The 13,431-nt window shown below is 39.7% G+C and overlaps 1 protein-coding gene across 1 annotated transcript; it reads left to right on the top strand.

Annotated features, from left to right (window-relative positions):
• Nucleotides 1–1,973: 1,973 nt before the first annotated feature.
• Nucleotides 1,974–12,572, top strand: LOC131470398 (ubiquitin-conjugating enzyme E2 H-like). The gene is made up of 7 exons (XM_058646192.1): nucleotides 1,974–2,245; nucleotides 6,517–6,593; nucleotides 7,430–7,504; nucleotides 7,641–7,680; nucleotides 7,917–7,969; nucleotides 8,788–8,916; nucleotides 10,170–12,572. Exons 1-7 carry the CDS (start codon nucleotides 2,193–2,195, stop codon nucleotides 10,292–10,294), a joined length of 552 nt encoding a protein of 183 aa, XP_058502175.1. The 5' UTR covers nucleotides 1,974–2,192; the 3' UTR covers nucleotides 10,295–12,572.
• The last annotated feature ends 859 nt before the right edge of the window (nucleotides 12,573–13,431 follow it).

Genomic DNA, 13,431 nt, shown 5'->3' with positions numbered 1-13,431 from the left:
CTGGGGCTGCTTTGCTGACATGTGGTAATCTGGATTTGAAGCTCTCCAAGAAGACTGGCTGCAAAACACAACAGTACGATCAATCATACCATGAAACAATATAGTAGCATGTTCACACATGGTTGCGGGAAAATAACCATCATATGCACCTGATGGTTAATATTTGTCTCAGTGACGACAATAATGATCAAATGTGTGGTTTAGTTGTCTTATCAGTGCTGTTAGTTCACACATTTACACGCAATGGTGTTAATGTTTAACATCTGAGGCCTCGGCTGTCCGTCTAGACCTCAGAGTTGTCCGAGTAAAATAACTGTGTGACTTCTAATGTGTTTCCATTGTGATAGCAGGAGCACCAGTCAATCAGTTTGCAGTCACTGCAACATAATGTTCCTTCATAAACGTTCCCTTCCTTCACCACTAACATTAGCAAAGATCATTTGTAAACAGAATTAATTCCAGTTTCAGTTGGTAATTTAATGTACAAATACTCCACATAATTAATCAATGCACCGACAGAGAATAGGAAATTAAGCCATTGTTTGAAATTCCTCAACAGTGACCTGCAGCTCAGATAATCAGATTACAGGAAGATGAGTCGTCAAGATTGTCTTTGGTCCACTGATCTACTCATAGATTTCTGGAGGTCAGCACTTACTAATACAATCCCATCCAACATGATTAACCTGGTTATGAGTTTGCACTGGATTCATGCATTTTAATTGTTTGTGGATGAAGAAATTACTTTTGATAACCAAACTATGACTTAAATTAAATGTGAATTAGGCTGGCATTTCTGTTTAACACACATTATATTAAGTTATGTTTAAGTCTGGAAACATGGTACATCAGTGAGAACCCATTGATTTAAGTGCCATGGCTGGAGTGAAATCTGGAGAACTGTGATGCACAGACACCAACAGAGATTTACACTCAAGTGAAGAGAGCTACAACATGAAAACCTGGTACCTTTTTTGTGGCATCCATTTTGTTTTTGTCCCATCCACGTTGCTCCTCTCTGGAGGATTACAGGTTTTAAATACAAAGTGCTCATGAGATGAATCTGACACTACATTACCATGACAAAGGGTTTTGGTACAGTACATTACTTGCAGTTGATGTCTTATAAATAGCAGTGGGTCACTAGCTCAAGTCATATGAAACCTCAAGACCTTAATCTTACTCGGGTATTAAGTAAAGTTGATTTTAACAACAGGATCGACTGATGCGGTTTTCTATTTGACCAGAGATATGTGAGAGGATGTTGGCCTCTTCTCTGTCAGAGAAAACAATGCATTCACAATAACACTTTCCTCAATGGTCTATAGGTCACAGAAGACAACACTATAAGGAAACAGCAGGGTTTTTTGTCTAACATTAGCAGCACAAAAACAGTATTATGGCCATCTGACATGAGTGATGATAGTTATTGTAGAATCAATGCAGCCTTTTGTACATGCACTGATGGTTTTAGAGGACAGTTGCATTCACACCTGAGTCAGATAGAGTAGACGTGTAGTCATGAATGTGAACTGTCGAATGTGAATTGAACGATGCAGCTGGTTGTAGCCTTTACTCAGTGCTCTGGACTAGTTCAACAACATGTTGACGTGAAAAATGAGAAGGTAAAATCTCCTTTATCTTCCTGAGCATCGAGTACATGTGAACTAACACAACTTTGGCCTGATGTGCCTGTTTCAGAATTTTAAATGAGTTCGTAAGCTAATAGATCTGGACACGATAGATAAGCACGCAGCCTTTCTTCAAGCAACACTTGGACAGACTGTGGAAAAACAAGGCCGTAGTGCGTTTTCTGATGAACTGCAGGAGTAAATATTTGCATAAATGAGCAGAGCAGTTATACTAGATTCATAAACATGACACTGAGAGTGCAGTTTTGTTCTGTGGCGTACATTTCTGTATATGGGCCCCTCCTCCTCCCCATCTTCCTCCTCCTCTCAGCAGCTCTGCTGGCTGGAGCTGGATGTCACAGCCAGAGTCCTCAGGACAGGACAGTCAAACCCTGGAGATCTACTGAGACAGAGGAAGAAGGAAAGTGGGCGATGTTGCAGTTAGGATCTTGTTTAAGGACATTGTTGGAAGGCTGCTGATACAGTCCATCCAAGCTGAGAGTCGAGGTTTAGCCTCAACGCCGCAGTATTTTTAGATCACTTCTTAAAAGGAATACAAAAATGTCGTCTCCAAGTCCGGGCAAGAGGCGAATGGATACCGACGTGGTGAAACTGTATCCTTTCCCAGAACCTAAATAAGCAGAGATAGACGAACCGTACAGACACGTCCGGTCTTGTAGCAGCTGTCAGCTCTTTATTGTTAATTAAATTTGTCATTTGTTTCTGGTTGATGTTGTAATAATATATGTTATGTCATTGTTAGCTGAGTGAGATGAGTAGATAATGGGAAAAGTGAAAAATGCTAATCTTTTAGCACTATGACGTTAACGGCCAGCTCTTTAACGTTAGCTCACTTAAGTTAGCAAAAGAGCGAATGAGCTAATGTTTTTATATGGGCTCACTTGCCTGTTAGCCACTGTTAGCTCTGTTAGCTCACTTGTACAACGGTCGTGTTTTCCCCCTTGTGTGTACGTAGTGTGAATTAGCAGCCGAGTCTGCTGCAACATTGAAGCAGACTGCTCAAACTCTGAGTAAGCCGTGGGCGCTGTTAGCCTTAGCTTGGTACCAAAGGGATAGCCTGTTAGTTAGCCAGTAATATCTCGTGCCACCGCATTGACAACACAATATGAAGGATTGGTGACAGCCGCTTTACATTTTGGAGGCACAACTTTGTAAATTAAAGTTTATTATATCACGATTTTTGAACGCTTACGCGGACGAAGCTAGCTGTGTAGCACGCTATCACCAAGAGAACAAATAAGGTCGACGGAGCGTAACGATCTTTGACAAATGACACGGGGGAAAAAAAGACAACAGAGTCAATTTAACATTACCAACATTAGCAAAAACAAACACTGTCGTTGTGTGCTTTTAACAATAAATATTGGATAAAAACAAAAAGCTTCAATCTACACAATAGACAGAATTACATTAATTTTCACGGTGAATAATACGGCATGCGTGTTTACTACTTCATACTATAAATATCGTGAAGCCCGAATACGATTTACAATTAACTTTAGTTGTACGATGTCGGGGTAAAAACGTTGTCCATTATTATTATTTGTACAGTAACAATACTCTTCCTGAGGCTGAATTTAAAACGCTTCTGTGTTTAAATGCGTTGTCAGCTCACTGCTGTAGTGTTTTATGTGTATTATTTTAAGTTGTATCTCATTATCTGCAGTTTCCTGTTGGAAGTTTGCATGAAGGGTTTTATGACAACGTGAGCTGCATTGTTTTGTTTTTGTCCTGCAGCTAGATGCTGCTCTCTGATTGGTCAGCCTGTTACCATCCGGAACACGACAGGGGGCGGGGCTTTTCACAGCTGATCGTGGAACAACAAGCGTGCTGTGTCCAGGGGCACAGAGCTAGAGCTGGGGGGCTGGGAAAGAGGCCGTGGCTTTCCATACAGAGGTCATCTAATGCTGACGCGATCACATGATTAAATGATTAGTCAAACTGTTCAGTGAAATTCATCCGTAATCGTTGTAGTTTATAGTTATTCAGAAGAAAATCCAGATTCCAATTCCTAAAAGCTGAATAAAATAAAATAACGTGGAGATCCTGAGGTTCTTAAATGTTGAGGATTATTTATTTTGTCTAATTAATAAATGATCAAATTAACTACTGTAATAGACTAATCATGTAATTAATGACCAACTAATTAAATGAGCAAATTAATTAGTGAATATAACAATTGAATAACTTATTTATTGCTTGTAACAAAATAAGTAATAGAATAATTAGAAAAATCAACCAACTAATTGATTGCTGGATCGTAGTCTTAATTCAACTAACTATCATGCCAGTCCTAATATTTAGTTTTATCTCATGTCCCGTCATATACTGGTGGGTGTTAACATTTTGGTGATCCCTGTCACCCTCTAATTACAGGTTACTAACTCTGCACACAAACATCAACATTTATTATAAATAGTGAAATTAGACGACAATTAATTAGGATAAACCTGTATCATATTGATCATTTAGCATGTCCTCTTATTCATAATCAAATCTTATTTAACCAGGTTATTCCCACTGAGATCAAATCTTTTCCAAAGGGAGACCTGGAAAAAAGTAGCAGCAGCACAGTTACAGTAAAAGTCAGAACACATAGGTTTACATTAAAACTTGCTGATATAAAACACTAGACTAAATTTTCTCCAGACCTTTAAACCCGTTTATGGTCACAAGGTTTTGAAGTTGCAGTCTATTAAAAGTAGTTATACTGTTGATTATGTAAAGTGTAATCATGGATGTGTCGTCACATCAATATGAAAAATGCAAACACAGGAGAAATTCTGGTTATGCTAAATATATTTGTTTTGTTGTTCATGTAATCAATAAATATAGAGGAGAAAATCTAAGAATAGATATTAGTAGACACTCGGGGTTTAATACATTCACACCTCTCAGTTCTTGCAGGTGTGGATCTTGTTCCAGCACCTGAGTGTTACTTTAGTGTTACACAGACATTTAGCCTCATGCTGTGACTGTAAATCACATGTGATGGATTAGTCGTGTGTAACACAAGTACAGCTGATTCTTGCCTTAACGTCACAAATGGAAACAGAGCTGGTAAGCTCAAAGTCATGAGAACCAGTGCTGATAAATCAGTGCACTGTGATCTTTTGCCAAAATAAAGGTTTTCCCTTGTGTAGTTACATTACCCTTGAGTGAGCATATGCTTAGGTTTCTATGGATGACCCTAAGGGAAAGGCAGAAGAGAGAGATGCACATTTTTACTGCACAAGCCTGCAAGTTTTATTTATAGGAGCCATCACTTAAGATCACATTTAGCACTACCTTGTCCTCATGGTCACTGAGTAACCACACTTTTTAAACTGTCTTTACTGGTCTAATGGCTTATTTCAGTTATTTTGGGTCACGATCTAGCTAGACTCTTTCTGTTACCTTGGATAGATTGTTGAGAATTGAGATGACAGATGGATTTATGGCAGGATGATGAAACAGGGTGTGGAACTGTGGAACTGTTCCTTCTGTATTTTTCTCTTTTTCCATCTGTCATTGTGTCAGTCCCAACGCCGTTGACTGAACACACTCGACCTGTCTTCGTTGCGGCCAAACAGTTGACTCAGTTTCACGTCTCCTCCTGTTACCACAGGATGCAATTATGACACATTCTCTCCACCCCGTCACCCTTCATTTTCTCTACCTTGATGAGTAAAACAGACAGAAGTTCCCATCATACTTCAGATAGCTGAGGTTAACAATGCTCTCACCGTCTTACTGTTTTATGTCTGTGCCTTCAGGACAATTTTCTTTTTTATAAGTATTATAAATAATGATCTCAGGCCAAATCAGCCACTTCACCTTTGTCCGAGCAGTAAAGATGTTTGTGTTATTATACATGTGGAAAAGTTAATATTCTTGTTTAATAGAAATACGTCTTGCGTCTTGACTCATTGTTATGTTGTTTTGTTGCTAAGGACAGCTGTTGTCCTATGTTATTGTTGTTAGAGCGGCCGCTGTCATCATTGAGCTCATTGCCTCGTGTTATTGATCCTATGTCTGAGCTCTGACCAGACAAGTTCACACACACACACACACACACTGATAGACAGAAATAATCTGATATGTAGACTTGTCTGTCCAGCTTGTTTTGGAGAGTTTCTTGTTAAACATACAGTGCTTAGATTTGAATAATGTGACAATGACAATACAGGGTAATATGTTCTCAGTCCCTTTATTGGAAGTATTTAGTGTGACCTACTCTACACCTGAACAATAGCACAGCCCCGTCATGTTATTGGTAAAACCTGTGTATGTACTATTTCATGTAGACCAGTGGTTCTCAAACTTTTTACACCAAGTATCACCTGAGAAAATATTGAGCTCTTGTTAATGTGACACCATTATCACATGAGGCAGTTTTATTCCCAATATGATCATTTGCTCTCTCATCCTCCTCTTCTTCCTCACATATACTTCACGTACTGCTATAGTGAAAATAGATTAAGATGGAGGCGAGAGATAAGGTGACTCTAATTATTATTATTTAATCTATTTTATTTTTTGTTATTTGTTTCATTTTCTAGCACACCGGCCAAAATCAAAATTCTTCAGCTCCAACCCGACCACATACCCTGGTATATACAGTAGAACAGTATTTCTGATTTTCCTCCAAGTGGTGGTACACGTACCAAAGTTTGAGAACCAAGACAAATGTCTGTTACACCAGGTCTATCCAAGACGATCTATCCAAGATCTTAAGACCAACTTTCAGTCACATCAGTCTAATCCGAATGCCTATAATCAGTTTGACAGACATTAAAAGCCCTAAGACTTTTGCATGTGTATGTTTGATGTTGTTTTTGTCACTCGTTGTTTGGAGTTTCACTTTTCCTTAACCCAACTTCAGCATTGAGAGCAAGCACGAGGTCACCATACTGGGTGGACTCAACGAGTTTGTGGTCAAGTTCCATGGACCCCCTGCAAGTAAGAGCCTTTTATATTGTGATTGTTTTTCACATTGACCCCAGTCAGACCTGGTTTTAACATCCTGAGTGATCCTGTTACATGTGGACAGCGTCAAGTTCAGGTCTTCATGCGTCTTAAGATCTTATCACAAAAAAACACATTCATAGGTTTGCAGATGCATTTGTTCACATTCATGAGCTGCATGAATGCTATCTGTCCTCAGGACTGATTTGAGGCCGACTCCTCAGATGACGTCATCTGCCCCCCTATAGTTTCACAGTGTTCATTTATTTGTAGTCACCACCACAACGTTAACACTGACTGTCACAGGATTTGTTTGTTACAAAGATTATTTCTTATCATCCGAGTGTGAGTTGTGCATCGGTTCACTCAGCTCCTCCTACGTGTTTTTCTCTCTACCTGTCACTTGTGCAGACACACTGACAACAGACATGTCAAAAAAAGAACAGAAGTGTGTGTGTGTGTGTGTGTGTGTGTGTGTGTGTGTGTGTGTGTGTGTGTGTGTGTGTGTGTGTGTGTGTGTGTGTGTGTGTGTGTGTGTGTGTGTGTGTGTGTGTGTGTGTAAGGATGTGAGATCTGATCACACGGTCACAGGAGACACATCCAGCATGTGTGGCGTGTCATTTGTGAACAATTGAACTCAGATGTTATCACCATGTTTCTTCCTAGTATTAATCAATGGTATCAATCTTCTTAAAACCCTGGTCAGAAATCTAACCAGGGTATATTCCGAAATCCTGAGCTATTCCCTTAACAACCAGGATAATGTTACCGTTTTATCAGATATCATATTATCTAAGGAGTGTGTTTGTTGTTTCTTCTACTTCTTCCAGCACCATATGAAGGAGGTGTGTGGAAGGTTCGGGTGGACCTGCCAGATAAATACCCCTTCAAATCACCATCAATAGGTATGAAAAAACTTGCCCACTGAGTGTTGACTGACTCTTTGTCAACAGTATAACGGGAAGCCTTGAAAATCTTGTCCATTATCATGTTATGCTGTTAAACAGGCTGTCGAGTAAAACCTGTCTTATTTATTTTCAGGATTCATGAATAAAATCTTCCACCCCAACATTGATGAAGCGTAAGTAATGTTTTAAATGTTTTTAAAGGACATAGTAGCTGAACCTTTTCTGTGGAAAAAACCCCCCAACATTACTGTGAATGTTGTTGCCTCAGGCATCTGTTAAGGAAACAGGATATACATTTTTTTTTGCCATGAATGACATCCAGCTGTCTTGATACATGAGCCAAAACTCACTGCACCTTCCTTCTGATTTGACCCAGTCACATTGTTGCTGTTGTTGTTTGTGTTTTCAGGTCAGGCACCGTGTGTTTAGATGTCATTAACCAGACATGGACAGCGCTCTATGGTAGGTCAAAGCCTCGGCTCGCTCACTTAAACTGTCTGACCGTTAAAGACGAACACAAATGAACACAAAATGAGCAATGTACTCTACAGTACAGTATCAAGCAGAGCATATCGCTGTAATCAGCTTACACTGCAGTGATAACTGTCACTTGTATTGAGGTCATACATTGAGCCCGGATAGATAAGAACGTCCTGAGGCTGTGGACTCTCTACACTCACCTCAGAGGGCTGGTTGTCACTTGGTTCCTGTTGTTTGAGTGAGTTTTATAGTAAATGTACAACTCAAGTCACACAAAGTTCTTAACATAGTAAACTGTGTGGAGCAGGACTGCAATGGTTAATTGATTCCCAAATAAATTGTCAACTATTTTGATAACTGATCAATTGGGTGTTTTTAAAAAAAATAATTATAACAGTCGACAGAGCTGTGAACGCAGCTTGTCCTGCATCAGCTTTGCTCCTTTGTTTTGTGGCGTCAACGGAGGACAATAACAAACAAAACTGTCGTCTTGAGTGGACAATCACAACAACAAAGCCTCTGGAAAAGAGGCGTGCAGAAGTATTTTTGGTTACACCAGAGATGGAAAAGCAACAAACAAATCTTTGGACTCAGCTCACGGTCATGTGGGACTATTACAGTAAAATCTCACAATAGTCTGGTGAGATTTGTACATAATTTGAGCCCAGCCCTCATGTGAAGTGTGAGTAATATTGGTACTGGTCACGCATGAATGACTCCGTGCTGATTTTTGTTGACATGATTTGTGTAGGTTTGCCTTTTTTTTGTCCAGTCGTACTGACTACTCTTTCTCCCACCAGACCTCACCAACATCTTTGAGTCGTTCCTCCCTCAGCTGCTCGCCTACCCCAACCCCATTGATCCTCTGAACGGCGACGCAGCCGCTATGTACCTGCACCGGCCAGAGGATTATAAACACAAGATCAAAGGTAACACACGATAGTCTCTTACACTTTTGTCATTTGGTGAAAGCTTTTTCTTTTTTTTCAAACTGTGAGAGACAGTTGGAGAGGTTGGCTGTGGCTAATATGTCTGCTGTGGATACACCTGCTGTCCTCACAACTGCACTGTTTTCATGTCCCAAAAACAGAAATTAGAAATGCTGCTGGCTGTTTTAGTCTGAAGAAGCAGAAACCTTGTATTCACTTCTCTTTCAGCTGTGGACAAAAAGCTCCATTAACATTAATTGCAGTAAAACAACGGCAATGTCATTTAAAGTGCAAATATTTGGGATGCAGTTTTGGAGCTGAATTCTGAATTGTGAATTTTTGTAACAGCGTGTCTTTAGAGAACACCCCCCTTGTTTGCACTATTTTGGATTAGCCCAACCCACACAGGGTGAGCCCGAATCCAAAGAGGAGTCCATACAATATAATTCACATCGTCTTTGACCGGCAGAAAACTGACGAAAGCAGAGGAGACTGCAGTTTTGTTGCTGCTTTCACGCTAGCTGTGCTCGGAGACAATGAATGTATTTCCACTCAGACATATTGGAGACTCGTTGCATTTACACTTTTGTTCAATGCAGTCACAATGAGTCTCCGACCACCTTCTGAAGTGGTTTGGCAGATTGGATAACAATCCATCCTTAGGTGTATTCACACATGTACTTACAAGTGGTCAGGCACTATGAAATTGCAATTTGATCACAGAAAATGCATTTTAATGCCAGGTGTAAAAGGGGGCCACAGATTCCTGTAGAAGCATTAAAACATTATCTCTATGAGATGGCACAGAATAGCTTTTTTTCCATTGAGGTGAAAGAGATGGTGGTTGGATATTTGGGCAAAATCATCAAGCTCAGGGTCAGAATTTCTGTATAAATAACTGTGCCTGGTGACCTTCCCTTGTTTGAAAGACCAGCGACCATCACTGCTGCACATACAGCCTGTGCACCTGAATGGTCACTTCATACAGGTTTTCAGTCATGTTAATATGGACACTGATGATTTGTGATTTGAAGCTGAAAACACTCTCCTGATATATATATATACAGTATATATATATATATATATATAGATATAGATATATATACATACATACATATATAGCCTATATATAATTTTTTATATCTGTAAATTCAATTTTTAAATGCACTCGCATTAGTTTGAATGCAGGCTTGAAATAGTCAGAAGCTGCTGTGTTGTTGCTGAAGTTGCACTCATCCATGTCTCTCTTTCAGAGTACATCCAGAAATACGCCACAGAGGAGGCTCTAAAGGAGCAGGAGGATAGAGAGGGCGACTCATCTTCCGAGAGCTCCATGTCAGACTTTTCGGAGGACGAGGCTCAGGACATGGAGTTGTAGTGAAAGGGCAGATCTTGTCCACTTCACCTCACAACAGACTTATCATTTCCTAAAGAGCAGAAACTCAGTACTATATTCATATTTAAGACGATTTTTTACAGCGACACAATTTTTATTGCTACACAAGGATTTGCAGTATGATACTGCAGAATATTAACCCTTCTTAGGAATTCTTGACCACCTGCCTCTCCCGCCTCCTCCTCCTCACCTGAAAGGAGCCTGTTTACGATCAGAGAGGAATGCGTCATTCAGTTCCACGATCTTCAGCCGAGGCTTGACCCAGTTTCAACACGGGGGGCAGGTGACGGCCGTCGAAATACAAAAAAAACAGACTGTTTACACTCAGTTTCCTATTTGGAACCCTAACTCACACCTCACCAGCTTTTGTGTTCTAACATTCTTAAGTTTTCTTTATTTAGTTTTTATTCAATGTTTTACTGAACCTTCAGGCATCTATTCCTTGTGGACAGAGTTTTCTGCAACATGACAATCTACTGGTTCTGAGCGGTCACTACTTCAGAAGAGCATGGACATCCACATTTAACAAAAAAAGAGAGAAGGAAAGAAAGAAAAAAGTCACCTTTCTTTTGTGCTGCCCTCATGGAGCTGCCATTACAATCACCACTTGTGAGAGGCTGAGGATGGAGAGGGTCTCTCTGATGAGACTGCCCTCTCTGCAGACCTGACGACACGTCATTTATATCATCATGCAACCATGACAACGCCACTGTTTGTGCGCGCGTGTGTATACACATGCGCGAACGTGCTCCAGGGAGAATTGTGGCATTTTTGTTTTTAATGATCCGCTGACCGCTGATGAGCAGAAGTGGAGGAGAAGGTCGACCGAGGTCCTGATCCGTCTCATTTCCTACATCCATTTCCTCCTCTCCGTTTTAGGAAAGTGTTTTGTCATTCTCTGACTATCTTTGTATATTGTGGCATGACACAGAAGTAAAGTGTGTATGTAGGGCTTTGTGGAGCAGTAACGCTGTAAGGACACGCAGAGGACGCCTCCGGGTTTATCCATTGTCCTTGGTGAATTGTCAAACTTCTTAACTTTGCCTATTGCTTGTGTTGAACTATTCTAGGTGTTTGACTTGCGTAGAGATAGTTAGTTTCTTTGCGGGTGGTGACTTCTATCATAATGTATGGTTTAATACTTATATAACACACTAGTTTTAAACGCTAATTGTCCTGTTGAAGATGAGGAGAGCTAAATGCATCTTTGTCTGTGGGATGACAACTCTGCCTAGAATCAAATCCTCCAAAGATGCGTTGCAACCCCCCCCCACACCCCACCCCACCCCTTTCTTATGCAAGCGTGTCCATCAGAGTTCATTCATATTGTCCAACAAGGGTGCTGTTTGTGTTTCAGCCGCTCAACGTTGTCACTCGTCCTTTTCTCATGCTGTCGACGGCCTGTTGTTTTCCAAAACGGCGGGAGAACGTCCTCAGACTGGATTTATTCAGGTTTTTAAAGTGAGAAGATCATTTTAATTTAAATTTAAAGACACATTTGTTGTTCCTCAGAAAGATGTCCCTGTTAGTGATGGTGCAGAGTTGTTACCAGAGAAGTCACAGTCGATGATGCGGAAATCTGTTAGTAGTGCAGGTGTGACACCCTGGTCTATGTTTGCAACAAGCACACTACATCATTTGGTTTGTTATTTTGTGTTGTATAAGAAAACAAAAATCTTCATCACCATTGAAATGGGCTGTTTCTTCCCGTTTGGAGAAATAATATTTATATAGTACGGACTTTAATTAATAATAATCCCTTTATAATTTTTGTAGAAGGATATCAGGTTCTGTTCATTTTTGAATAACACAAGTTAATAAAACTAGCACAACACAGTTTGTTTTTTAACATGGAATATAAAAGGTATTTGTTAAATACTGTATTAAAAATGGCTCTAATTTGCCTCCGTATCCAAAACACAATGTTGTAGTAGGTCTTAGGACAACATGAGACACCGTCAGGTGTCATCTGCAGCAGAACAAACTACTGTCCAGCCTGGTTCTCTATCATCACCATCTTCTGGGTTCATCTGTGTGATATGTGTATTATTTTGTATTAATGAGACATATATTTGATGCTTATAATTTCTTTCAATGTTGTTTTTAGTTTTGTCTTTTAAGCCCTGACTCAAGTCTAAGACACACAGGTCAGGATGTCCCTGATTTCTTTTCTTTTCTTTTTTTTTTAAGACAAAAATGAGTAAATGTGCTTCCCTTGTAACATAAATACAGAAATAAACAAAAAATAAATAAGTAAGCACCAACTGTCAATATCATGCTTCAGCGTATGACACAGTAGCAGAATGTGTGAGGTAAGAAAATGACCGTGTTGTGAAAAGAAAAATAGATACTATTGTGTCTGTCCACCAGATGGCAGCACTGCCTTTAATGTTTTTGGTCTTGTCTAACTAATCTTTGTATAAGCAGAAATAAATATACAAAAGCAGGGTTTTACACATCTGTAGGAAATGTATTGTGATGTACTTTGATCTCACAGGTGTAAATAATCACGTTAATAATGGCTACGTTCAATTTAGGAATGGTGCATGCGGCCTTGTTATCTTTGACTTGACACATAAGTTGAGCTTAGCCTTTGCTGGTGGTTAATAATAACCAATCACATATCTGCTGTGGAAAGAGACAATACCAGAGAGGTTGTTGAGTATGGTGGCTGCTAGTGTCCAAAAAGAATAGAAGTAGAGGAAATGTTATTAGTCATTTAATTTAAAAGAAAAAAAAATGCTCACGGTGTGTCATCATTTTTAAAGTGGTAAATATCAATTTTAATCGCAATTACACATCACTAAGTTATGCTTTTGTTGTTGAGCATTTTCTTGTCCTAATATTACAGATATTGAGTAAACACAAATAAATAAATAAATAAATAAATAAAACAGATGCTGTAGTGTGAGGCTCTATAACAGCCTCAGACAGACAATGATGATCTTATGAAATATTCATAGTCGTGTGGCCATGGAGCTTGAGTGAGTTCAGGTTTCCTGTACCAGCCTCAGGTTTTAGAGAGTATCACACACACACACACACACACACACACACACACACACTGACGCAGACTCAGTTTTTGTCTTTTGTTGTCACCACAAACGTTCTCTTAAAGC

Source organism: Solea solea, chromosome 12 (assembly GCF_958295425.1).
Source record: "Solea solea chromosome 12, fSolSol10.1, whole genome shotgun sequence".
Lineage (NCBI taxonomy): Eukaryota > Metazoa > Chordata > Actinopteri > Pleuronectiformes > Soleidae > Solea > Solea solea.
This window is presented reverse-complemented; position numbering and strand designations above follow the sequence as displayed.

What these genes read in the sequence shown, in the direction of transcription:
- LOC131470398 (XM_058646192.1), top strand. Translation starts at nt 2,193, where the DNA reads ATGTCGTCTCCAAGTCCGGGCAAGAGGCGAATGGATACCGACGTGGTG. An exon ending in CTTCAAATCACCATCAATAG is followed by an intron (nt 7,505 to 7,640) that starts GTATGAAAAAAC and finishes ATTTATTTTCAG; the next exon opens with GATTCATGAATAAAATCTTC. An exon ending in TTATAAACACAAGATCAAAG is followed by an intron (nt 8,917 to 10,169) that starts GTAACACACGAT and finishes TCTCTCTTTCAG; the next exon opens with AGTACATCCAGAAATACGCC.